Source organism: Scyliorhinus canicula, chromosome 19, assembly GCF_902713615.1.
Source record: "Scyliorhinus canicula chromosome 19, sScyCan1.1, whole genome shotgun sequence".
NCBI classification, from domain to species: domain Eukaryota; kingdom Metazoa; phylum Chordata; class Chondrichthyes; order Carcharhiniformes; family Scyliorhinidae; genus Scyliorhinus; species Scyliorhinus canicula.
The window spans coordinates 21435467-21463361 of NC_052164.1; the positions used below are offsets into that span (position 1 = coordinate 21435467).

Consider the following 27895-nt stretch of genomic DNA (forward strand, 5'->3'; position numbering starts at 1 on the left):
TGTGGGGAGAAACAGTGTTAGCATTTCAAAGAACAAAGAACAATACAACCGGCCCTTCAGCACTCTAAGCCTGCGCCGAACAAGGTACATGCCTAAACTAAAACCGTATGCACTTACGGAGTCTGCATCCTTCCGTTCCCACCCTATTCAAATATTTGTCTAGATGCCTCTTAAATGCTGCTATCGTACCTGCTTCCATCACCTCCCCAGGCAGTACGTTCCATATATTTACCACCCTCTGAGTAAAAAAAGTTGCCTCGCACATATGATCAAACTTTTCCCCACGCACCTTAAACCTATGTCCCTTAGTACTTGACTCTCCTACCCTAGGAAAGAGCATCTGACTATCCACTCTGTCCATGCCACTCATAATCTTGTGGACCTCCATTAGGTGGCCTCTCAACCTCGTCGTTCCAGTGAGAACAGACTGAGTTTATCTAACCTCTCCTCATAGCTAATGCCCTCCATACCAGGCAACATCCTAGTGAACCGCTTTTGCACCCTCTCCAAAGCATCCACATCTTTCTGGTAGTTTGCCGACCAGAATTGTACACAATATTCCAAACGAGGCCTAACTAAGGTTCTGTACATCTGCAACATGACTTTACAATTTTTGGATTCAATGCCCCGACCGATGAAGGCCAACATGCCATATGCCTTCTTGACCACCTTTGTTCTTTGTTTCAGCATTTCAGGTTGATGAAGGGTCGAAGTGCAGTGTGAGGCGGAAGAGTTCAGGTACAGTTAAGCTTCGTATTTGACCACCATGATTCACAGTCAGATATAATGGACCTCACATTGCACCAGCCCTGGGTTTACAACATTCTAAACCTTCCTGAGCATGAGGGGGGTCATTTCCTCATTGTTTTTATGTCCTGCTCAAAGGTGTGCAGTCACTTTAAGATCCTCATGGCCGACAGCTTGGCTTCACAAGTTAACCACCTTTTCGGGCATCAGAAGATAACTGAAGTGCACTGATCCACATCCTGCTGACCTCTCTGACGGCTGCCAGCTGTACTTCATTTATTTGCCCTCCAGGCCTTCTCCTGCCACCATCTGGAAATAAAATGGTCTTCCTGGCTCCCACTGTTTGCAGCATCACCTTCAGGGAGGCATAGCCGAATTGTGGACCCAACCTTCTTGACTGACTGCCGCGTTAATACTCTGAAAGCTTATTCCCTCTGGCCTAGTTGACACTCCGTGGCTCCATCCAGCTAATGGACACCCTTTAATTGGATCCTACTATTCATTACTGGGTCGATATTGCGGAGGCAACCTAATAATTGGTAGGCTCCAAGAAAATGCTGAGATGCATCACAGTCCAAATAATAGAGGATTCGGGACCCAGAGCATCCCTGCAGTGCAGAAGGAGACCTATTGAGTCTGCACTGATCTTGCGAGAGAGCACCCTAGCTAGACCGACTCCTCCACCCTATCCCTGTAACTCCATCTAACCTGCACATCTTTGGACTGTGCGAGGAAACCTCCGCAGACACAGGGGGAGCGTGCAAACTCCACATACAGTCACCCAAGGCCAGAATTCGAACACAGGTCCCTGCTGTTGTGTACCAGCAGCGCTAACCCGTGTGCCACCTCGCAAGTGAGCTGCAGACAGTATTGTCAAAATCCAGCCTGATATATTTCTCAGTGCTGAGTATCTGGGGGAGTGTGTTACAGCTAGCATGCTGCTCTTCTGCCTAAAGAAGCAGGTGCAGCTCCCAGCACCACCAGTATCTCACATGTGTTATTCACACCACCCAATGCCAGCAGAAGTACACCCACCCTGGGCGACTTTGTAAAGAGTGCACAAAATAAAACAGATTTATTTTATAACTCTCCTTTATACTATTGCAGAACAAGACGGCAGCCAACCCACGAAGTTCCATAGTAGTTAATATAGTGCACCAGAAAACATTGGGAATGTTGATTTAGACCAGCGTGTATTAATGAGAAGGAAGCTGAGGCATTGTGGTGAATATTTTGTTCTGCAACAGCTGCTTTGCCACTTTTTGTGCTTTTAAAGAAAATTCTATAGCAACATTCTCAGAGTTACTGATCACGTTGCCCTGGGCCATTGGGATTGGGTGACTTCCTCCTTAATCACCCTCTCGAAGCTTATTTGGTAATATCGGCGAAAAGATGGGGCGCGATTCTCCGCAACCACGATGGGTGGGAGAATAGCGGGAGGTTCCGCTCCCGCACCTCCCGCTATTCTCCCACCCCCCCCACCCCCCCCCCCCCAAAAAATGGCGTGTCCGGTTTTCCCGACACGCCGCTCGGAGAAACGCAAGCCGCTGTTTTTCACGGCAGCCCGCGATTGTCCAACCCGGATGGGCTGAGCGGCCTGCCATTTCCGACCTGTTCACGACGGCGGCAACCACACCTGGTCGCTGTCGTCGTGAACATGGCGCACCAGGTAAGTGTGGGGCCTAGGGGGGGCGGATCGGGGATCGAGCACCACGACCGTGCTCGGGAGGGGACTGGCCCGCGATTGGTGCCCACCGATTGTCGGGTCGGCATCTCAAGGGGACGCACTCTTTCCCCTCCGCCGCCCCGCAAGGTCAAGCCACCACGTCTTGCGGGACGGCTGAGGGGAAAGACGGCAACCACGCATGCGCGGGTTTGAGCTGTCCAACCCGCACATGCACGGCTGATGTCATAAGGCTCCATCGCGGCATCATTCTTGGCGCGCCGGGCCTTGAAGCCAGGGACAAGACCCGGCCGCTGAGTTTCCCGGTACGGCCCGCCTATCCCCCCGGGTAGGGGAGAATAGGGGGCCGGGAGAGGCTTCCGCGCCATCGTGAACCTCTCCAGGTTTCACGATGGCGTCGGGCCTTGCGGATAATTCCGCCCATGATCTATGATGGCGTGAGTTTTTTTTAAAAAGGGGGGTGCAATTCTCCCAAAGGGAGACAAACAGCCGATGCCGGAGTGAAACCCGGAGTGTTTCACTCCGCGTCGGAGGCCGCTCCTTGCCCCCTATTCCCCCCCCCCCCGCGGGGGCTAGGAGCGGCGGCACGTGAATTCCGAGCGCCCGGCCTTGAGGCTTGCATCAAAGCGGCGTGCCGGGAATGACGCGCCTAAGTGATGCCAGCCGCGCATGCGCGGATTGTCTGGCGCCAACCCGCGCATGCGCGGTTGCCATTTTCCCCTCCGCTTCCCCGTATGACATGGCGTCTTGACCTTGCGGGGCGGCGGAGGGAAAAGAGTGCGTCTTTCAGAGACGCCGGCCCGACGATCGGTGGGCACCGATCGCGGGCCAGACATCTCCTGAGCACGCCCGTGATGCTCGATCCTCCCTCCACCCCCACAGGCCCCACACACAGAGGTCTCGCGCTGTTCACGCCGGCAGCGACCAGATTTGTCTTCATTATCATCTAACATGGCATGAATCTTGTCTACATTCTCCTCATGTTTCTCATTACAGGGCAAACTCGAGCACAATCGGTGTGCACAGGCACAGCCGCCTGTTGTTATACTGGAGCTGAAGACCCTCACTCCATTTGAAGAACGAGCCCTTGAATTGGCCAGGTGGGGGGAGCAGGGCCGCAGCTGTGCTGAGGGCGAGGTGAGGGCAAGAGACATGAGTGAGTACCCTCAACACATCCAGTCAGGTGCCAACCTCACATCAGGTCAGTTTCTTCAATCCTTGTACCCTAGTTCGGCACTAATACTATCTCACTTCCCCTACAGCTCAATCAGTTGACCAGCCTGGGCTCTCCTCTTACCCTCTGGAAGCCACAGCAGGTGGACCATATACATATACAATTTACAGTGCAGAAGGAGGCCATTTGGCCCATCGAGTCTGCACCGGCTCCCGGAAAGAGCAACCTACCCAAGGTTAACACCTCCACCCTATCCCCATAACCCAGCAACCCCACCCAACACTAAGGGCAATTTTGGACACTGAGGGGAATTTATCATGGCCAATCCACCTAATCTGCACATCTTTGGACTGTGGGAGGAAACCGGAGCACCCGGAGGAAACCCACGCACACACGGGGAGGATGTGCAGACTCCGCACAGACAGTGAGCCAAGCCGGAATCGAACCTGGGACCCTGGAGCTGTGAAGCGATTGTGCTATCCACAATGCTACCGTGCTGCCCTCGATGGAGGCAGCGATGTCCCAGGGATTTGACACTCGGAGAGATGCCAGAGCTCAGGGGCTGGATTCTCCGTTTCAGGGACTAGGGCCTCACGCGTTGTGAAAACTGAGGCCTTCTACGCTAGAAAATCTGGTGTCAAAAGGCCACAGATTCACAGCCCTGCAAGGGGCTGGCAGGGAGCTATCTTGAAGCTCCCAGCTCCAGCTGCAGATATGGCCCCCCCGCACTTCTGGGTCAGAGGCTGCGCATGCTCACGGCGGCGGCCTCCAGCGGCCGTGCCATGCTCCGTGGCCGGCTTAGATCGCAGAAATAGTGCCCTGATCGGCCGCGCACCTGACATGGACCGCCTGCACAATAAAGGCCATACCCTGCCCTCCAATTGGCCCGCCCCCAACCATGGCAGAATTCGCAGCCGCCCCGCGAGTTTCCCGAATGGCTGGGACCATGTTCGACATCCGCCGTTGGGACTTCGGCTGGTCGGGGGTGGAGAATAGCGGGGCGGGCCTCAAGCAATGGCCGCAGGTGAGGGATACACGGCCTGGCTTACCTCCCGAGTACGCCGCTTTTCAGGGGCCGGAGAATCGAGGAACCGGTGCAGCTCCCGATTCCATGTGTGGAACTGGATTCTCCGCCCCAGCGCCGGATGCAATTTCGGCATCTGAGTGCGGAAAATCCAGCCCCAGGCCTCTGCTGAACCCCAGGCCGATGACGTGTCTCTGGATACAGCTGTCCCAGAGCTGCTGGAGCTACAAAGGCAGAGTCACCAATTTGTACTCAGTTTCATCTTAGATTTCACCTTCAATCTCCCAGCTCTCGTGGGTTGTGGATCAAACGAATCTCCCATATTGAGCAGCCAGACAACCATGATTCCATCCATGACAGTCTGGACTCCAGTGTCAGTGGCATTGAACATCCACACAGCTCGTGCCCTGAGGGTGGCGGATCAATGTAACCGCACTCATCGTCCCGCAGTATCAGAATCCTCATGCCCTCATGGAGCTAAGCACCACCCATGTCAGAATCCCCCACAATGCCCATACAGCCTAGTGTTTCACTGGACCAAGAGTCGCCTCCCTTGGTGACCCTGGGGTTTGACCGACTCCCACCCACGTCTAGCTGCCATTCCAGAAAGAGAATCCCTGCGAGGAAACATCATTTAGACACCAGCAAGGGGAACCCAAGAAGGGTGAAGTCCTCACCAAGTGCAAGACCTCTTGGGGACCTAGAGGTCTTCAATAATGAACGCCCGCTAAGGTCTGTGAGGAGCCACCACCACACCCACCCTGCCATGCCCAGATTCAAACCCCCTCTGGCACCGAGAATGCCAGGTTCCCCCCACGTCCTCTCTTTATTTGACTCCTTGGTGGGTAATGGCGTCCTGCTCTCTCACCTTCGATATCCTCTCTGGAGGTCAGGTCGCCAGACTCACGTTTCTGTAGAGTTGTCGTGATACCCAGACAGGAGATAAATCCTGGTGGTACGGCTTGTAAATTTGATACAAATACATTTTAATGAGGTTCCCAAACTTCCTGGGTGGGAACTTTGTTCCATCACGAATGAGGTGCATGGAAAATTGGGAAACGAGACCTCACTGGCGGGAATCTCATTTCCCAACCTTCGTGGGATTTTGCGTTGGCTTCACCGTTTATGCTGACGCCTAACACAGGCTCAGAATTCTGCCCTATGTCTGCTATGTCTATTAGACATTTGACTGTTTTTCTTTATAAATTGAGAGTACTCAATTATTATTTTCTTTTCCAATTAAGGGGCAATTTAGCGTGGTCAATCCACCTACCCTCCACATCTTTGGGTTGTGGGGGGTGAAACCCACGTAGACACGGGGAGAATGTGCAAACTCCACATGGACAGTGACCCAGGTCCGGGATTCAAACCCAGGTCCTCAGCGCCGGACATTTGACAATGTTAAGTCATTCTAAATCGATCTTTGTCCTGACCTTGCTCTTGAGAAGTAATGAAAGTCTTGGGAACTCACATGTTTGTAATAAACTACACTTATACCTACCAGATACTTGGAGGAAAGATCAGAACCATTATACTCAAATTAAGCATGACAATGATAGGATTCATGCATACATAATGGGTTAAATTTCTGTTTTGGCGTCAGGACCCCAACGCGGGTGCATTTCCGGGTTTCCGATCCTGCCTCACGTTGGTGCCTGGCACCTGATGCAATTTTTACATGCAGGTCAGTAAGAGGCAAGGGTACACCCTCAGATTCCAATTAAGGATGGAGGCCGGCACCTGAGGCCAGCGGACCTTCCAGCACCGACAAATCGGCAAATCCACCCTCCGGACTGGGAGCTGCTGATTTAGGTAGGTTAAAAAAAATGCACCTCAAGATGGAGGTAAATGCTGTGATACCGTTATTGCCGAGGGAAATCTCCCTCACTGGAAGGCCTTTGGCAGCAGTGGCCACACCATAATCAAGGCTACAGAAGGAGAGTTATAAATGGTAGATGGAGCACTTCCCCCAACCACACCCCTGTCTTCTACCTGGAGGCTGCCAGCATTGATTAGCCAATAGTCAGCCTGAACGGTAGGCCCGATGGCCAACTCGGAAATTCCAGTTGCTGTCTGACACTGACCAATAAGAGGCACATCGAAGGGGTTAATTGGATACCTGCATTTGTGGACAAGTAGTTGTCATTACCTCCCCCACCATTCCCTACCCACCTATAATACCCTGTCGTAACCGTTTTTAACTCTACTGTCACTAGTCTTTGTAAGCATCCAAGAATCCCACTCTTGATCATAGTCCAATGATCCTGTGAAGCTGGGCTGAGTAGAATCGGCCTGTATTTGCTAAAATTGAAAGGAATGTGAGGTGGTCTCATCTAAAAAAAGGAAATTCTTTGACAGAGTTGATGCTAAAAGGATATATTTCCTGTATGCTAATTTGAGAACCTAGTGTCACAGTCTGAGGATATTAGAGAATTGAAAGTAGGTAAAATTGCTTCCCTCAAAAGAATATGAATCTCTGAAGTTCTTTACCCCAGAAAGCTGTAGATGTTCTGCTGCTAAGTATATTCAAGGCGAGGTTAATAGATTTTTGGACACTAAAGGAATCAAGTGATGTTGGGATCAAGATGGAAGCTGGCATTGAGGTAGATGATCATAATAAACCTATTTGAAAAGTGGAGGAGGTTCAAGACATTACATGACCTACTCTTGCTCTTATTTCTTTACACCCCTTATAAGGGCCCTTCCTGTTGATTCCCTTTTTCCCATTTCTTTATTTTTACTGTCATCATTTTGATCCATGGCTGCTTAATTAGTAAATATCTTTTAAGTTGAGCATGAAAAATGAGGAACTTGAAAATTGCAACATAGTACACTGGGCTAGCTTTGGGTAACAAAACTCACACTTTTTGGCAACCAAGAGATCAGTGGGACTCGCTTCGATTGGTTGGCTGGTGGCCAATGAATTGGCCAAAAAGCCATATTATGCCCGGTAACAGGCAGTGATTGGGCTCTGCCTGAGTGGGATGAGAGCCAAGGGAAAGACCATTTGGAGACCTGAACATTGAGGGGAAAGGACCTATTCTCTCTCACTCTTTCTCTCATGTATTCTGCAGAAAAGCTGCTATATTTCTGAAACTACCTGAATGAAGCTGCAGACGGGAAACAGAAATCTAGTTAACCTTTTGTATATTTAATTATCATTACTATTATTAATACGTTTAATTGTGTTTACATTTACAAACCTGGTGACTGTAGTTATTGGCAGCTAAGGGCCAAAGACTTTGGGTGTTTGTCTAAGAAATATTTATTAATGTCAATTGTGTTGCAACTTCGCGTCAAGTGGGGCTGGAATAGGGGAAACGAGTAATGGCCGATGCTGAGGCAACTGCACAAAAGAATGTAAAAAGCATGAGGGGGCACCACGCAGGTTCCCCCTCCATCCCAATTAGATGATCGGTAAAATGGAAAGAATAGAAGAGAGGGGAGGAAAGGCCCCTCCCTCCGGTTATATTTCCTAGAGCCTGTGTGTTTCGTTTTGCAAGGTATATACCTGTATCCATAATTTGTACAAAACTGTATTTTACAACATTAATTATTTTTAAAAAGGGGGGGCATGAGGGGGTGGGGGTTAGGGAAAGGGGAGCTGGGGGGGGGGGGGGTTAGGGAGGATTCTACACTGAGTCAGATGGTGACAGACTGTAAATAGAGAAACCTAAGAAGAAACCTTTTTGTAGAAGAGGCCTTTTTGTACTGTACAATAAATAAAAACAAACAGCAATGTATATAATTTTTTATAATTTTGAAAATGCCAATAAAAAGATTTTAAAAAATAAATGGGGCTAGAATTAACTGCCCAGGAAAGTTGTAAGACCATGCAGCCAAGATATTGTGGGCTTATTGATGTTTGGTGAAGACATGATTGAGCTCATCTGTGATGTTATCTTGAACTGGCCAGCAATCATTCACTGATAATGTTCAGAAATAAAGAGTGGCACTTGACTGACACCTCTTTTGGCTGTTGATACTTTTAAAAACTCTGTGGGTGGAAGTAGGTGGAGGGAAAAATGAAATGAAAATCGCTTATTGTCACAAGTAGGCTTCAAATGAAGTTATTGTGAAAAGCCCCTAGTCATCACATTCCGGTGCCTGTTCGGGGAGGCTGGTACGAGAATTGAACCGTGCTGCTGGCCTGCCTTGGTCTGCTTTCAAAGCCAGCGATTTAGCCCTGTTCTAAACCAGCCCCTGAAATGTGGCTGTTATTAATGTTAATTCTATTCCAATAACCCTAACCATTGTCATTTTATGATTTTTTTTGTGGTTTTAAGCCTTATGGTACTAAGAAGAAAAGAAAAAGCATGGACTAAGAGACAGCTTTTCATGATCACTGTTGTTTTAGAATGTGCATCTGTGCCAATGAAGTACGTTGAAGTGTTGTTGCTGTTTTAAAAAAAATTTAGAGTACCCTATTCATTTTTTCTAATTAAGGGTTATTTAGCATGGCCAATCCACCTACCCTGCACATCTTTGGGTTGTGGGGGTGAAACCCATCCAAACACGGGGAGAATGTGTAAACTGCACACGGACAGTGACCCAGAGCCGGGAGCGAACCTGGGATCTCGGTGCCGTGAGGCAGCAGTGCTAACCACTGTGCCACCATGCTGACATTTTACTGTTGTAATGTTAATGCAGCAATTAATTTGTGCATAATAAGGTTCCAAACACATCAATGAGAGAAACAAACAGTCAATCTGGGTACAATTCTCTGATCTGGGACTAAGTCCTGTGGTGGGACAGGGAGTGTTTGGCACTGCGGAGGCTGAGAGTGAACAATGGCATATCTTCCATCCCCGGTGTAATTAATTATGCATCCCGGGGTTTTGTGCCATCTTCCGTGGTGTGGCTGGTTTGATGGCGCGCAACCCACTGTCATATCCGGGCGCCACATTCAAATGCTGCTGACATCACTGACCCACCATTGAAGAAAGAAGATGGACATCCAGGAACACTCTTGAGATTGGAATATGGACCTCCTTGAAGACACTGAAGCTGGATGATTCACCTGATGGATGCTCACCTCACCCACTGCTGAGGTGTTCCAGAGTCAATAGCAGCCTCCATCACGAATTCCGAATGCCTTCTTCAAGTAAGTCCCAACTTCTGCACACCTGGTTGTCCAGACGTGTTCCAGCGGGATTCCCCAACCACCATGGGCAGCACTGGAAGGTGCAGCTGTAGTTTCAGGCAGGCGTGAAACTGAGTTTTGGGCCTTGTCATGGGATTTTCACCTGCCTGCCTGCCATTGATCCTGCTGGCAAGGAGATGGGAGAATTCCACCCTCTGATTCAGTAAAGTTGGTTGAAAGATAGTATGGAGATGTGTGGAGTTTCCGCATTCTCTCTGTGTCTGCAAGGGTTTCTCCGGGTGCTCCGGTTTCCTCCGACAGTCCAAAGATATGCAGGTTAGGTGGATTGGCCATGCCAAATTTCCCCTTAGTGTGCAAAGATGTATAGGTTAGTTTGTGGGGTTACAGGGATTGAATTGGGGAGCGAACCTGGGTACAGTGCTCTTTCGGAGGGTCAGTGCAGACTTTAATGGACCAAATGACCTCCTTCTGCACTGTTGGGATTTGATGAAATATTGGAAAGGGCATCACCCTTGCTTTGTTTGAATGATGCCATTGCGTTTTTACACATATTTCAGAGTGTAGACAAAGCCTTTGGGTGATGTCTCAGCTGTAAAGCAACACTTCTCACAGCGTAGCATTTACTCGGTGTTAACCTCTATGATGTACATAAATCTTTGGAGTGAGACTTGAACCTACGATCTTCTGACTCAGGCAGTGTGATCACTGTACTATGGCTCAGAGCTTGCTCAAGATCTAGGAGGCAATTTTGGCTCTCTGCACTCTGAAATTGTTTTATGGTAAACATTGGCTGCTACAAAAGTTAACTGATTATATTGATAGACTATACTTGGAATTAATAATATTCCCATACAAAGATTCAATAAATAATCTAAAACTAAAAAGGATGGTTATTTGCCTGCATTTTAATAATAATAATAATAATAATAATAATAATCTTTATTAGTGTCACAAGTAGCCTTACATTACCCCTTCAATGAAGATACTGTGAAATTCCCCAAGTCGGCACACTCTGGCGTCTGTTTAGGTCCATATTAGTAAAATAATGTGTGGCTATTACATTGCACAACTTTCTTACCTGGAGGTGTGGTTTGGCCAATAACTGCATCAGTTCCCTAATATCGTTATTGTTTGGCGCACTCTGCAGCTCTTCTGAGATCTACAAGAAGTTGAAAAAAATTAACAGACGTACCATTATATATTTTATGTTTCACCTTAATCCAACTCTCAGAAGAATCTCAAATGCTTGACATACAATAAATTAGAAATACAAGAGACTAGAAATACATTGACACTGTCAGGCCAGGTGCTAACATATTTACTGTTCACTACTGCTTGATTTACCTTCTCATCACCCCATTTATGCAAGTTTAGCAAAATCACTCCAGTATATACTAGTCTTGTTGATATAATATGTAACATAACAAGGTTAATTTACTGAGATTGTGGGCGGGATACTCCGCCCCCTCCAAAACGGCATCATCAAGGAGCGCACCGCATGCTGTTAGTACGGCCTCACGATGTCACCTGAAGGCCCTCCCCCGAAGCTCCGCCCCCGATGGGCCGAGTTCCTGACCGCGCGGGGGGAACGTGTAGTCTCAGCGGTCGGGAACCCGGCGTGGCGGAAGCAGACTGTGTCCAGCGCTGCCCTAGTCGGGCGGGAGCTGTGCTGCTGGCCAGTGGGGCTTCGGCGAGGGCCGGGGGGGACTGGTGTGGGGTTGCCGGAGGGTCGCAAGGGGGTGTCCCTAACCCGAAAGCATGGAGAAGAGAACAGACCTGACTATCTGGCAGGTGAGGTCCTCGCACGTGCGGCGTGACTGCTGCAGGTCATCACCGTGCGCATGCGTGGCCACGGTTCCGGCAATTCTCTGGCCGTTTTTGTCGTGGCGCAGTTGCTAGCCCCTCATCGCTCGGAGTATCGGTGCTGGGGTGCTGCCTAATTTTTTGACGTAAAATGCCACGGATCCTCCAGATATCGGAGAATCCAGCCCTTCTTATACACTCTTCAAAAATGTTTTATTGAGAGCTACTATCAGAAGCAGAAGATGACTGACACATAACACAACAGTAGTGCACCTTATAAGGTTTCCAGTTTGGAATGTTGACAAGCATAATATTACTTTGTCTTCATGTTTGACATGAACTCTCCCAAAACTGTATTCTACAAAATTGACATAATAAGTGGAGGAAAAGGACATTAGCCATGTCTTCTTGTGAAAGATAGAGCCCAGTATCTGGTATGGGGCTGGTTTAGCACAGGGCTAAATAGCTGGCTTTTAAAGCAGACCCAGGCAGGCCAGCAGCACGGTTCAATTCCCGTACCAGCCTCCCCGAACAGGCGCCGGAATGTGGCGACGAGGGGCTTTTCACAGTAACTTCATTTGAAGCCTACTATGTCTATGGGTAGGAATGGTGATCTCACAGTCTCCTTCTTCAATGGCCTTGATTTCTCCTAAGAAACTAATTGTTTTGTATGTGCCCAGAGGGCGATGGGAATCTGGAACTGACTGCCTAAAAGGGAGGTAGAGGCGGGAACCCTCACAGCATTTAAGAAGCATTTAGATGAGCCCTTGAAATGCCACAGCATACAAAGCTATGGAGCAAGTGCTGATAAATAGGATTTAAATGGATAGGCACTTGATGGCTGGCACGTAGGCATTGGGCCGAAGGGCCTCGTTTTGTGTTGTATAATGCTACTGTCCAGTTAGAGCACAAATATGGCATCCTTATATTATGTAGCTCACTAGAAACCATGGGATAAAACATCAGATCAATGGAGCCAATGCATCCAGTCATAAGGTACTAAATTCAGCTAGCTATGTACTGCCTTACTTAATTACGCTTGCTAAAAGTGCTCGCCACAGATTTAGTTCCACCAAGAGGTTAACCCTCTTTGCAACACAGCCTCAGTTGACTGTCTCCATCTGGTCAGCTGTGTTCCTGCTCTTGCTCATTTCCAAGTTATTTTCACTATATTATTCTTCCTCCTTTATCTTTTCTTTCATTTGTGATGTTCCTGAGGCCAGAGAAAACATTCTCATTTCTTTTTCTTGTCAGCTGCCTTGTTGTGCGATCTAAGCGATGATTCAGCTCTGCCCTGGATCTGTCTCTAATTTAATTTCAAATCCGTGCACCAGTCACTGTTCACTTAGTCACTTCCTGACTTAATGGGCCTCCTGCCGCAGTTACATTATTTAGGGCAAATTCAATTTCATTTTACTGCACTGTTGTATAATTTACTGCTCATGTGATTAATTTTCTGCTTTTAATAAGAGGCACAAAAATATAGTCACTATACTTTAAAGACTATTAAAAAAAAACAACTTTGTAGCTTCCTAAAAGTTGTCATATTAAGCAGCAAGGTTCAGCATGCCCAATAGGATATTGTATTCACATGGTCAACTACTGATAGTGTTACATCCACTGACCAATGGTAAATGCAGTGCAGAGAAGTGTCACTCATCCTAGAATTTACAGTGCAGAAGGAGGCCCTTTGGCTGTGATACCGTGCCGCCCCAATACTAATACTCGCTGGGCAGCACGGTGGCACAGTGGGTTATCACTGCGGCCTCATGGCGCCGAGGTCCCAGGTTCGATCCCGGCTCTGGGTCACTGTCCGTGTGGAGTTTGTATATTCTCCCCGCTGATACAACAGGGGAATCTTCCTGTTGATATCAACGGTTCCTACAGCAAATTCATTTTTCAATGCAACCATGTGCATAATGTTATCCTGGTGTTCAATGGCTTGCTGTTGCTGAGGACTCCACCCCCCCCCCCCCCCCCTCCCCCCAGATCCACTTGTAGCTACTTACATCCTCCGCTAAAGCTGCTGCGCTATGTAGGGCAGGAGATGGTCCTTGCCTGACAAACTGCTGGAGCTTCTGATGAATCTGTAACAGAAGCAGAGGCTAGTTATGCAACTTTTACTCAATTCACTGCGATGAAATGAACTGCACAGAAATGCACAGGCGTCAGTGGTTGCTGGGACCTTGTGTCATTCAATGATACAGCACATAACAGACAGATCGGAATTACAGAAGAATATAAGTCATTAAATCTAATGGTTACTGTGGATCGATTCATAAGTTTGTGGCATTCAATATTACTCTGTATTAAAATTTCAGTCACGTTTACATGAAATAAATGCCGAGTTATTCAATGCGGTCTCCATTATTTCCACAAATCAAAAGCAATCTAGCTCTCCCTGAAGCCAGGACAAGCAGGGTAGTTTATGTCATAGTGCTAAATAGTTAAGGTGTAGCACTAGAGTGTGCACCACACCATTTGCAATACCATACCTTCATGAGTGAGTTGAAACTATGTTCGCTGAAGACTTCTGTCAGGAAGCCAATTTCTGCAGTGAGATTGGCATCTGGTCTTAGCTGTGCTGTCAGAAGAGCCAGTATCTCATGCAATCCTGCACAGAAAACACAACAATGATACCCATGGGACTGATACAGAAAACAACACAATGATACCCTGTCAGAAACTTGAATGGTTATCTTCAATTTCTTGATGGTTGTGCATTATTCTGAAAGTTTTGTTATTTAGCAGGCTAAGTAAAGAATCTGGCACCATTTTGTTTGCCTGTAATTCTAAATGTTTGAAAGGGATGTATATTTGCATTTACCCAACACCTTGACTCAACATCTGTTTTGCTGATTAAAATGTCGCATGTCATTTTGGCCTTATAAATCAATGGACCACAATCCATGTGGTTACAATTCCCTCCTGCCAGACTTTGTATGGGTTGACAAGTGGGAAACCGAATGGCAAACGGCAGCCCATTGTAGATATTTGGGCACAAGTTTCCCAAAATTGTACAGAGCGTTGTATCAGAGGCGAAAGGTTGCGTGAATCTCGCCGGCTTCACTCACCTTTTCTCCCTGACTTGTGCTGATGAGGATCACACTGCCAGCTTTGGCCCGGGGGGGGGGGGGGGGGGGGGGGGGTGCTGCCCAATATCTTCACAGGTAATGGGGTTCTCCCCTCTGCCACACACCCCTCGCAGGTATCGGGGTGCTCCTATCTAGGCCCCACCACACATACCCTCAATGGAGGCGGGTAGAACCCCCTGCCAAATTCACCTTGTCACTGCCCCCTTGACACTGCCAGGGTGCAATGCCCAGCTCTGTTCCTCAACCCCTGGGTCTACGGGCACCTCCCCACCCTCGGCCTGGTCATCACCACTGTTTTCATTTTTAAAAACCAGTAACGATTCGCACTGGTGTGATGCAATGCCGTTGGCAGCCCAACCATTGGCACTGCCAGGGTGCTGGAGCAGTGCCAGGTTGGCATTGCCAAGTGGCAGGGCCTGAAAGAGGGACTGAGGGGGGCCCTGAAAGGGGGGGTGAGGGAGGCCCTGAAGGGACGGTGTTTTGCCAACTTGCCGCTCACCTGGGGGGTGGGCCTTATGCCAGTGATTGTGGAGGGGGGGGGGGGTTTGGGTGGGTCTTTTCCAATGATAAGGGGGGGGAGGATCTTGTCCAGAGAATGTGGGGCCTGTGGCAGCATCCTGAATTTGGGGCATCCTTTAAAAATGGCGACCTGATCTCTGAGGATCCGGCCTTGCCGGCATCTTCGGTCCCACACATCACCAAAATAGGGCTGGATTCTTCCTTCCCGCAAGACGACCACAGGCAGGATGCGGACCATGTAAAGGAACATTGACCTTGGGCTTGAATTTCCAAACATTGGATGGGCTTGGCCGGAGAATGTCGCCCATAATTTCTAAGTGTGGGTGGATTGCGTTCTAGGCTGTGCGGAACCACCCGAGGAGAATTGTACCTGTTTCCCGTCGGAGACTGCACTTGGAGATGGTTTGGGAGAATTGCGCCCAAAATGTTTAATTCAACTGAACTCAAATTTACTGCTTCCTTTATTACACCAAGTGCTCTGCAACTATTTTGGCATCAGTGAAACTTCGATTCAGCGAACAAGATATAATATAAAGATTTGCTGCAGAACCTTTAAGTGTGTATGAACATTACACTGGATAAACCCATTACACGTGGCAGAGACTGTTACCCTGGCTGTGCTCATGGTGCATAGAGACATTGCAGTTGGGGGGGGGTTGTAGTTGAAGTGGCTGCATCATCGCGATCCTCCATATCATCCCCAGTGGGATAACTGACCTTTCATGGTCAAGGCAATCAATGGCACACAGTCACACTAATTAGATCACCTAAATCCCTCAAGCTATTAACATTGAACTCCATCTGAATCTGTGGGGAGAAAATTACTGAAGTGTATCACTGGTCCTGTGTCTACTAATTAGCACACCTCAGTACCCATTGAGCACACTGCTTTGAAACATGAACAGCTCCTTGCAGTTTTATTGCTGAATTGTTTATTTGTTAATATTTGAAAATGCATTAGAGCAACAAACCTACATTCATAAAGCACTCTCCACAATCTTAATATACCCTAGTGAAGGAGAAATTGGAAATCCCATCATAATGGAAAGATTATCTTCTGATAAAGGTCCTTTATATTGGGCAGCAGGGTAGCATAGTGGTGAGCACAGTTGCTTCACAGCTCCAGGGCCCAGGTTCGATTCCCGGCTTGGGTCACTGTCTGTGCGGAGCCTGCACGTTCTCCCCGTGTCTGTGTGGGTTTCCTCTGGGTGCTCCGGTTTCCTCCCACAGTCCAAAGATGTGCAGGTTACGTGGATTGCTGTTCTAAATTGCCCTTAGTGTCCAAAAAGGTTAGTTGGGGTTAATGGGTTACGGGGGTAAAAGGGGAATAGGGTGGAGGTGTGGGACTTAAGTGGGATACTCTTTCCAAGGGCCAGTGCAGACTCGATGGGCTGAATGGCCTCCTTCTGCGCTGTAAATTCTATGATCTATGTGATATTGCTGACCTCTGATTACTGAAATAGACCTTGGTTATTAGTTTAAACTCCAGGTTATTAATTATAGTTACAACTAAAAAGCTTTGAGGCAAAGCTGCATTTCTGCAACAAGAATATGCTTCTAAAATTTATTCTGAGATTACAGTCTTCTGTCATTATGAAAGACTAATGATACCTTACAGTAACCCTTGCTGCAGAATATGTTTCTACTTTTGAAAAGACGAACATTCAGTTGCCAAAGAGTTAACAGCCAGGATTCTCCGACACGGCGCCGGGACAGAGAATCCCCGGGGGGAGCGCGAGAATTGTGCCACGATACCCCGATGCCGGGGTGCTGATTTTCGGGTGCTTGCGGGATCACCGCCGAGCCGGGCAGGGGGGGCCGTTGAAAGCACCCCCCCCCCGACGATTCTTCGTCCTCGATGGGGCTGAGTGCCCGCCAAGTTCGGCCGAGTCCCGCTGGCGTGGGTTACTCAGGTCCCACACAGCGGGACCTGGAAGGTGTGTCTGCGGGAACCATCCTGGAGGGGGGGAAGGGGTATCCCACCCCGGGGGGGGCCTCCACAGTGGCCTGGCCCGCGATCGAGGCCTACCGATCGGCGGGCGGGCTGGTTCCATGGGGGCCTGTGTTCTCCCGTGCTGGGCCCCTATAGGGCTCCGCCATATTGCCCCGGGGGCCAGCGCAGAGACGGGAACCCACGCGAATGCACGGAATCACGCCGGCCGTTCCGCGCCAGTGGAGTTGCGGGGACCACTCCGGCGCCGACCTAGCCCCCGAGGAAGGGGAGCATTCCTGATTATCGGGGACCGTTGACGCCGGAGTGGTTGGCGTCAAAACTTGGCCGCAGGATTGGTGACTCCCGATCAACATCTCCTGTTTGTAAAAGTCTAAAATTTGAGACTTCTTTCGCCCAGCCAGATCATACTTGGTGTTGAAAAATGAATGAATCACTTGAGACTATTGCAGTCATTATCACTTGACCTCTACTCTTGTATTTCAGTAATTGGCTGATTTAATTACTCTCACCTGAAAACCCCTTGAGGCTGTAATCCTGATGTAGCTTTTATACGTCTAAAGTTAAGGATTTTCTTTTATTTTCTCTGCATTTAGATATTCTTTGAAACCTTGAACTTCTGTTTCAAAAATGAAATAATGACCATTTAACTTTGATATTTTTTCAATTATTTCTATTTCATAGAATCACAGAATCACTACAGTGCAGGAGGAGGCCATTCGGACCATCGAGTCTGCACTGACCCTGTGCAAGAGCACCCATACCTAGGCCTGTGCCCCCACCCTATCTCCATAACCCAGTTACCCCCAATTTACCTTTTGGACACTCTAGTGAAATTTAGCATGGCCAATTCACCTAACCTGCACATCTTTGGACTTTGGGAGGAAACCGGAGCTCCCGGAGAAAACCCACGCAGACACGTGGAGAATGTGCAAACTCCACACAGACATTTCTGATGTTTTTTGTGCTTCCCTTTTGCTCATTGTGCACCATTAGTGCCAACTTTTCTCAATGGTAGCAGACTTGTTTCTGAGTCTAAAGTCTGTGAGTATACTGACAGTGAACCTATACATATTGTACACTAATAACTAGTGATTGCTTGAATGTACTTCAAAACTCTGACCCCACCTGCTCATGACAACCAGAAATGCTTCATGCCCTACAACAGAAAGTTCTCCTGGTACCTTAACCGAACACTGATCATTTAGTCATTTGTCTGTTTATGGTATCTTGCTGTGCACTAAATGGCCTCGACAACATTGATTGTATTTTAGACGTGATCTGTTGTCTGCAATGCACATTGTGGCATCGTGAATGATATAAATGCAAATTTTTCAAAATAATGGGCTGGTTTTTCCCACCCCCCCTCCGCGGCCTATTTTCTGGCGATGGAGGCAGCTCGTCATTGGCCGCTGGTGGAATCTTCCAGTCCAGCCGAAGTCCATTGCATTTTTGTGGCTTGTCCATCGTGGCAGGGAGAGCCAGAAAATTCGCACTCATGTTTTCTTTAAGCTGTTTTAGCAGCTGTGTGGAAATGCTGTGTGCAGTCCAAGTGTTGGTGTGGAGGTGCCAAACTTGAGCTGGATGTCCTGGGGCTGAGGAAGATATCTCACTCCTGTATCGAGCAGCAAGTGTCTGAGGATACTGTATGAGGATTAATTTCGGCTGCACTTCCCAACGGTCGAATAATTGCTCAACATCTGGGTATAAAAATCAACTTACAGGTCGAGTGAAACTGTTGATGCTGGTCTGCTTTCTTTAATCAATATGACATCAGTGGGAAAAAAAAGGGCGGTTTCTCTAACTGGCACTCAATCCACAACACCAGATTTACTTTTCAAAGGTTCGCTGAAAATTAACCTCAGGCCCTTCCCAGAATCAAGTTGAAGCCTAGCTCCGAGGGAATGCGATATCAGAAGGTTGCTCGTTTGGCAGCATCAATCCCAATTAGAAGAAAAGTAGGGATGTTTTCTGGTTGGTGTATCAGCTCTCACACTTGTGTGTAGTTTTTGATTAGCTGCCTGTCCTTATACTCCTTACATGTGTGTCTGCCTTAGTGTTTGGTGGTGGTGGTGTTTTACAATTCACTCAGAGTCCCAGGTTACAGGGGCAGTGTGCATTTTGCTTCCATGATGTAGTCTGGAGCTATGAAAAGTGACGGCAGAGGCCAGATGCAGAGGCAGGGATGCTGCAGGGATTGCACCACAGAACCTCCAGCCTTTTTGCTTACCCACTTGTACTTTTTTTTTCATGCAGAATTTACGGCTTTACTGTTTTCTATCTGCTTGCAGTAAATACGCACAACCTTCCCCTTTTTCCTTTGAAAACTGTGCAGAACAAGAGTTAACCTAGTTCTTTTTACAAACCATGCTTGCAGCCTTTAACATATTTTCCCATATGTGGCTTTTTTTATTTGAGTCACTGCAACCTTCTTTTTTCTTTAATTATTTGACAACTTTGAAATGTTGCATTAACCTGTGTACACAGACTGCTTATTCCAAATGTTGGGAAGAGTTTTGAATTGAGATGAGTGAAATTTATGGCTTTTGCAGTCTTGTATTATCCCATCATCCTGCACATAGAACATAGAACAGTACAGCACATAACATGCCCCATATCATTGGATTAGTATTCCAGAGATCCGGGGTAATGCTCTGGGGATCCGGATTCAAATCCCACCAGTGCATATGGTGATATTTGAATTCAATGAAAACAAATGAAGACCATTGTCGATGGTCAGTAACGTCCTTTTGGGGAAGGAAATCTGCCTTCTTTACCTGGTCTGGCCTACATATGACTCCAGATCCACAGCAATGTGGTTGACTCTTAAATGTATTGACAAACCACTGAACTCATGGGCCATTAGGGATGGGCAATAAATGCAGGTCCAGCCAGTGACAGCCACTTCCCATGAATCCATTTTTAAAAAGCCTATCCATGCCAGAACCCAGTAAGTAATATGTGGATGGCTGTGCCAAGGGTTAAGGCCGTCTAGCTGATTAGCAACTGAACGGATGATGGTTGGCTTTCAAGATGCCTTTTCAACAGAAGTTTCATTCCCATGTATGAAGGCATGATTCAAAATGTGGTTAAAAACTGAGGATTTTATTTTGGCAAATAAATGATGCGCGTTTTTAAGAATTAAGTCCAAAGATGTGCGGGTTAGGTGGATTGGCCATGCTAAATTGCCCGTAGTGTAAGGTTAATGGGGGGATTGTTGGGTTACGGGTATACGGGTTACGTGGGTTTAAGTAGGGTGATCATTGTTCGGCACAACATCGAGGGCCGAAGGGCCTGTTCTGTGCTGTACTGTTCTATGTTCTATGTTCTAAGTAAGTAAATCATTTAGAGAATTGTTATTGAATTCTGCTTAAATTATTTTTGAATGGCTTGACTTAGCTCACTGGGCTAAATCGCTGGCTTTTAAAGCAGACCAAGCAGGCCAGCAGCACGGTTCGATTCCCGTATCAGCCTCCCTGGACAGGCGCCGGAATGTGGCGACTAGGGGCTTTTCACAGTACCTTCATTGAAGCCTACTCATGACAATAAGTGATTTTCATTCATTTTCATTATAAAGGAAACTATTGTAATGTACCTGCTGCTGTTGACAGAACTGGCATGGTGTCCACCTTTCAGCGACTGAGGATACTATTGCTTCAATCACTCGCAGCCCTGCAGAAGAGGATACAGATCGCAAGAAAATGGGTTTACAATCAGCCATGTTCAATTGTTTGTCACATAACTCCACAGGATGTGCCAGATTACTTCCCAGTAAATATTTTCAAATTCGCAAATTCTCGATGATACAGTTGTCATGTGAGAGTACCTTTAAGAAATGGGTGTTTATAAATGGTCGTGTATATAAATATCTGTAGTGAGAGTACCTTTAAGAAATGGTGTTTACTACTGCAGTGATGTCAGAGAGTGGGTGGAGCTGGACTGTGTGTCAGATTTTTACTTTTGTTTTAGGCTGTTTGTTGCAGGGTGTGTTTTAGTTTCGTTTTCATTGTTGGAGCTGAAGCCAGACCAAGCAGGTGTACTGCTATTCTCTCTGCCGTCAAAGGACTATCTCTTAATCATTTGGTGAATTCAGAATTATAAATGTTTTCAATAGTGACTTTAACCTGATGCGCTTCTGTTAAAGGTTTTGTTTTTTAAGTCATATGGATGTTAAAAGGAAAGCTTAAAGGATTACTTAGTGTTGTAGTCTTTGGGGGTTGTATTTGAATTAATGGTTGCTAAGATATTCACTGTATGTTTTAAAAAGGTTACCTTGAGTTCATAGAATAAACATTATTGTGCTTTAAAAAATACTTTTCCATTTCTGTTGTACCACATCTGTAGAGTGGGCCGTGTGCTCCCCATACCTCAATCTATTAAAAGTTGTGTGTCATGGGAACTCCATGATACACTTTGGGGTTCTCTAACCTCTGGCCCATAACACAGTGGGGAGCGTCCCTGCCTCTGGGCCAGAAGTTCCCGGTTCAAGTCCCATCCCAGGACTAAATGACCAAGGAAGATGTGTTCATAACGCAGCTAGAACAAACAAGTTGATTATCAAAGTACAAATCCTTCCAACTCATGGCAAAGGCAGGTGGTAAGAGTGGGAGAGGTTCCTGGTCAGACGTATGTGATGGAAAGAAGATTGGAGCCAGCCATCATTATCCATAGCTCCAGACTGCAGCATGGCTGTAAAATGTTGGCACAGCAACTCTGATTCCATGGATGATCTGTAACACATCACCAACAGAGGCCTGGCCAATGGAAAGGTGGGCGGGAGGAGGGGGGGGGGGGGGGGGGGGGGGGGGGAGGGGGAAGAAAAAGGAAACACGGAAAGATAGCAAAATGCAGTAGGTGCCTTTGAGCAATTCCTGTTCATTGATTACAACTGTCAGTAGCATAAGTGACCTCAAAAGTCATTCTTTTTTAAAATAAATTTAGAGTACCGAATTATTTTTTTCCAATTAAGGGGCAATTTAGCATGGCCAATCCACCTAACTGGCACATCTTTGGGTTGTGGGGGCGAAACCCACACAGACAGGGGGAGAATGTGCAAACCCCACACGGACAGCGACCCAGAGCCAGGATCAAACCAGGGACCTCAGCGCCGTAGTCCCAGTGCTAACCACTGGCAGCACGGTAGCACAAGTGGATAGCACTGTGGCTTCACAGCGCCCGGGTCCCAGGTTCGATTCCCCGCTGGGTCACTGTCTGTGCGGAGTCTGTATGTTCTCCCCGTGTCTGCGTGGGTTTCCTCCGGGTGCTCCAGTTTCCTCCCACTGTCCAAAGACGTGCAGGTTAGGTAGTTTGGCCATGATAAATTGCCCGAAGGGACCAAAAAGGTTAGGAGGGGTTATTGGGTTACGGGGATAGGGTGGAAGTGAGGGTTTAAGTGGGTCGGTGCAGACTCGATGGGCCGAATGGCCTCCTTCTGCACTGTATGTTCTATGTCCACTGTGCCACCGCGCTGCCCTCTGAAAAGTCATTCTGACAATTCTGAGCCATTCTGTTAGGTAATACTGAAACAAAGGTAATGGGAGGGATTCTCCGCCCCGCTGCACTCCTTTTCTGGTGTGGCGCCCATCCCCCCGCCTCCCGCCGGCAGTGGGATTCTCCGTTCCTGCAGTCGGCCTATAGGGTTTCCCATTGTGGCCACCCCTACACTGTCAGGAACCCCATGGGCGTGGAAACGCTGCCGGCGGACTGGGGGATCCAGCAGCGGAGAATTCCACATGATTCTGACAATCATTAGGCACAAATAGCATTCATTGGTGACTCTGTGTTGATATGGCACAGTAACATTGATGAAGTAATCCTCAAAGTAAATATCCATACTTTTCCTTTGATTTTGTCTCCTGTTTCCCTTTGGGGCACGAGCACCTGTTCCGTCATCATTCTAAAGTTGCCAAATGCCCTCTAGTTCTGTACCCGCTGACATTTTATCTTCCGTGAAACCTAAACAGTGGCAGAGTGTTCACCCGTTCACGTGCATTCCCCAGTCGGGTTAAAGAAGAATACTAATACAAATGTCCTGACAGCATCTATAGCTGGTACTGACATTCCCAGCTGATATAACGGGCTTGATTCTCCGATGCGAGTCTGCACCTCTGCCAGCAAAGACGGATAATGTGGAGCGCCATTCGCTGGTGGCGGGATTCTCTACTCCTGCCACTTGTCAATGGGGTTTCTTGTCAGTTGCCGGGCAAGTAGTTTCATGCCACTGGCTGGGGTGCCAGTTTGCCAATACCATCCCACCCCTACCCTGAGCCATTCCAGGGGAGGCCTGTTCAGGTGCAGAGGGTTGCCCACCCCAGGCACTGGGTAACAGGTTAGGCTCATTTTAAGGCCAGGTATCGGAGGCTGACTGGAATTTTCCAGTTGTCCTACACCCCGCTGCAGCATCGCGAGCTCAGCAGCGACCTGAAAGTGGTCTCCTGGTGGGAGACCAGGGGGTCAGGTGCTCATGGAACACTTCGAGTCTGTCCCACTTATCTGGCCACATCTACAACTGCAGGTTGCCTGTACTGAGTGGAATTCAAATATGTTAAGTGTATTGAGAGGGCCCTGCCTTTAACCCCAACCTAGAGTGCAATATCCTGCCCAGAGAGACTACAATGTGCAGTACAATTGAACACATTGGACATAATGTTGCCAATGAATTCCTTACTAAAGTTCACTGTTGAAAAGTTCAGTGCCATGTATCTAAATATTAAATGGTTTTCTCAACACTTACTACTTGCCCCTTTTTGACAGTAACCCGAACCATGTGGGTAAGGTTCAAGCCAAAGCCATTAGAAGTGGAAACGCCTATTGAAATGTAAACAATAACTCAACAAAAGTTTGTATTCAGTATCTCATTTGACCTACGTTTTGATTTTAATTTATTAATCGATGGGATGTAGACGTCACTGGCGAGGATGGCCTTTATCGCCAATCCCACATTGGGAAGAGTAAAAGAATGAGGGTTTGCGTACCAGAACATCCCGAAAAGGAAGATCTTGGATTTGTTTTCTGGTCTGAATGAATTGATCTCAGCCAGGGTAGCAGCATCCTTGGATTAGGCAGGGGAGATCTATTAGACTGGGTTGCTGAATCTCATTACTGTACTGAGGGGGGTGTGAGGGGGTTTCGTATGTGAGGCCTTCACGCCATCTTTAAATATTGTGGAGACCCTGAACAGGGGTAACCACAGCCACGTTCCAACAAGCACTTCCAGGACAGAGCCTTGCTGCAGCTTCCATCCTGAAAGTGAATTTCACTCCTTTGACTGTGAGCAGCCTCTAGCTTCATAGCTGAAGGCTATTTATATAATAATAATCTTTATTGTCACAGGTGGGCTTACATTAACACTGCTGTCATAATATACATCCATGTATATAATGAGGTGCAGACAGGCAGTGATTGACACACAAGATGACCAGTGAAAACACAGAACACAGCAGCCAATCACCAGACAGGACACTACCACTATAAAGCCAGAGGGCACCAGTTTTCCCGCTCTCTCGGGACCCAGCTGAGACAGTGAGCTAGCCAGTTCAAACACCATGTGGTAGCTAGTAAGTCTGGTCAGGCTAGCATCAGGTCTCCAGTCAAGTCAGCATAGTGTCAACCCACAGTTGAACATGTATAATATTTAGATGTTAAATAAAATTGTGTTGCATCTTATCAAGTGTTGGAAGTCTATCTCTCGTAACACTGCATCAAGTGCAGTCCACATCGACCCAGCCTGCCCAACACATCAACTGTAGTGAATTTACTGTGAAAATCCCCTAGTCACCACACTCCAGTGCCTGTTCGGGTACACAGAGGGAGAATTCAGAATGTCCAATTCACCTAACAGCACGTCTTTTGCAACATGCGGGAGGAAACCGGAGCACCCGGAGGAAACCCACGCAGACAAGGGGAGAACGTGCAGACTCTGCACAGACAGTGACCCAAGCCGGGATTCGAACCCAGAGGATGATTAGTAGATTGCATGGCCTGCAACCTTTGCTGCCTGAACACTGTCTGAACTCCAGGAGCGCCAGCACCATAGAGGCAGCTGCCAACAATCAGACACTAAAGAGCAGGGCTTCACCACTGGGGATCCTCTCATGGGTCCTGATCTGGCCGAGGGCGAGTGTGCTGAGCGCGGCTTGCCAGATGGCACTCTGAGGGAAGGCAGTCATCGTAAGGTTGGGAGAGGCCTGAGGGGTTTAAGGATTCTGGGAAGGAAGCTTTAACTTAACTGATTGTCAGTCTCTCTCCTTCTCCAATTTCTTCCGGATACAAAAATGTTTGCTGATGTGGATCCCGCGGAGGCTGCCCTCGCTGTGCTTGTGGCATTTGAGGCGGGCAGACACCGTAGACCACAGCAAGGCTTTCGAAGGCTGGAGGCAGCACCACATGTGGAGGGGCCGTCACACCCCCTGAAGATCCGGCCACCCATCAGGCTGAGGAGGGAGTCCGAAGGGGAACCAGCGACGGCCCAAGGTGAATAGGCGACGTTGGTCCTTCCATGACCATATGCTGTAGAAGACTCCATCTCAAAGGGATACAGTGCTGTACCTGTGCCACATCCGGATGGACATGACGCATGAGAAGGAAGACACCCACTCCTGGTGGCTGTGAAGATCACTGGAGCACAAAATCTCTATGCCACCGAATCATTCCAGAGCTCGAGTGGGGACCTGTGTGGCATATTGCAATCGTCGACCTACAAGTGGTGATGGATGCTGTATGTCCTGGCATCAGACTATAATCACCTTCGAGCTAGACCAAGCCCACCAAGATGCCCGGGCTGCAGTCTCTTCCGCCATCGCTGGTATGCTCCAAATCCAAGCGGCAATCGATGGCGCGCATGTCACCCTGCAAGCATTGGGGAATCAGGGAGTGCCCTCTCTTAACAGGTAGGGGTTCCTGCTTTGTGGTGGTCTGTTGTGTCCTCCACAATCTGGCACAGCAGCGGGGGACCATGCTGGAGGAGGAGGTGGAGGGACATTCGGCCTCATCTGAGGAGGAGGCACACCAGGTAGGGTGGAGGATGAGCCCGGGGAGGAGCCAGAGGGTGGTGGATAGGTGGCGTCAAGGGTCCAACATGCCAGGATGACCAGGGTGTCTCTCACCATCGCCAAATTGTCCTAGGACGAGGCTGTGCCCCCCCACCTTCTCCCCGCAAACCCCACCCCCAATTACACCGCTCCCTCCCTGACCACCCTGTTCCCCCTCCAATGGTCTGTGTAACATCACTCCAGGGTGATGGGCCTGTGTTGGCACTGTCAAAGGTCTGTATACAAGGCAGGAGTGTGCTGAAAACCCTGGTGCTCCTCGGAATCTGCTGAAGTCTGACTCCTGCCTTTCTGCTGACAGCGCGGTCACACCCATCCTCTGAACGGGGTCTGCACTGTGGGCTTTTGATATTGGACTACAGCGGGGGATGGGGGAGGCAGGGGGAGCTGGAGGGTGGGAATGGAGTGGGGGTGTGTACAGGCCCTCAATGAAGGTTAAAGTGACAGATGATTTACATGTATCAGTGTGAAATGTTTTAATGGTGAACATTTTAACGTGACAGATTTCATTCCCCCTAGCTACATTTAGTGATCTCACCAGTGGTCACTCGGTTCTCTTCATTCTTCTTGATCTTCCGTTGTCTACTGTTATGTTTTGGTGTGTCCCCAAGATGCACATCAGAGGTGGAGGCAGCCTGCTGCTTTCCGCACCCTGTGGCCTTTGGTGTCCTTGGCAGATGTGCTCTGGAGGACCTGGAACCAGAGGGCCCTGGCTGACTTACCGGTGTCACAGGCATTGCTGTGCCACCATGTTCTGCCCGCTGCCATTGACATGCACCAGTGTCAGGAGGGGAGGGGGGGGGGGGGGTCAGAAAACTGGAGACCATCGTAGTCTCCTTGGTGGCCGGCTATTGGTTGAGTTCCAGTACTTCCTCCTCCATGATGTGGAGATGCCGGCATTGGACTGGGGTGAGCACAATAAGAAGTCTTACAACACCAGGTTAAAGTCCAACATGTTTGTTTCAAACACTAGCTTTTGGAGCACTGCTCCTTCCTCAGGTGAAAGTGGAATGCTCCTTCCTCACCTGAGGCAGGAGCAGTGCTCCGAAAGCTTGTGTTTGAAACAAACATGTTGGACTTTAACCTGGTGTTGAAAGACTTCTTATTGTGTTCCTCCTCCCTGGCAGTGCCTGTAGGGCCCTAGGTGACTCCATGAGATTAATGGACAGCTGGAGACTCCCCATTGTCTTCACCAATGTGTCGGTGAAAAACCCATTTTCATGGCCCCAAAATTGCAGTTACTTGGTTTCCCTTCAGCAGCAATGGCACGTTTTACGTGCAATAGTAGTCAGCCTCGGTTTTTCACCCGACAAATGCATGTATTTAGTTAGGTGCCTCTAACTGGGTGCAAGGGATAAAGCATGCAATACGGGCTGTGTTGCAAAAATATGCAGGAGTTTTAAGACATGTGAACTCTTTGCGTCGGATGCTGATGACACTTCAAAATGGTGCCCACTTGCACCCACACTGGTGGATCACTTTTATACTCAGTGTATAAATTGACCCTTGTTGTTGGAGGGAATTTCCGAGGATTCGGGGGTCAACTTGTACGTTACAATTTCTGGTCGTATGTAATTCCTATGTTTTTGCATGATTCAGATTAGGATTAACAATTCTGACTTTATCTGAAGACAGTTAATTATATTTTAAAAATACAACATTGAAATAGGCTGTTCAGTCTAAACAATCCCTGGTGCTTATACTCCACACACACTGGGATCAACAATCCCGTGTACCTGTAGTTATG

At 48.1% G+C, this 27895-nt stretch overlaps 1 protein-coding gene across 6 annotated transcripts in view; it reads right to left on the minus strand.

Moving 5' to 3' along the window:
• The window catches only part of mpp3a (membrane protein, palmitoylated 3a (MAGUK p55 subfamily member 3)), a 124603-nt gene that overhangs the window by 48919 nt on the left and 47789 nt on the right, over positions 1-27895 (minus strand). For all 6 annotated transcript variants that reach the window (XM_038778651.1, XM_038778653.1, XM_038778655.1 and 3 more), the window contains exons 2-5: positions 20697-20773; positions 14032-14150; positions 13546-13623; positions 10812-10892 (exon numbers count right to left, since the gene is read on the minus strand). In XM_038778651.1, the coding sequence (XP_038634579.1) occupies positions 10812-10892; positions 13546-13623; positions 14032-14150; positions 20697-20721 (303 nt within the window). In that variant the 5' untranslated portion in view covers positions 20722-20773. The remainder of the gene's footprint in view (positions 1-10811; positions 10893-13545; positions 13624-14031; positions 14151-20696; positions 20774-27895) is intronic.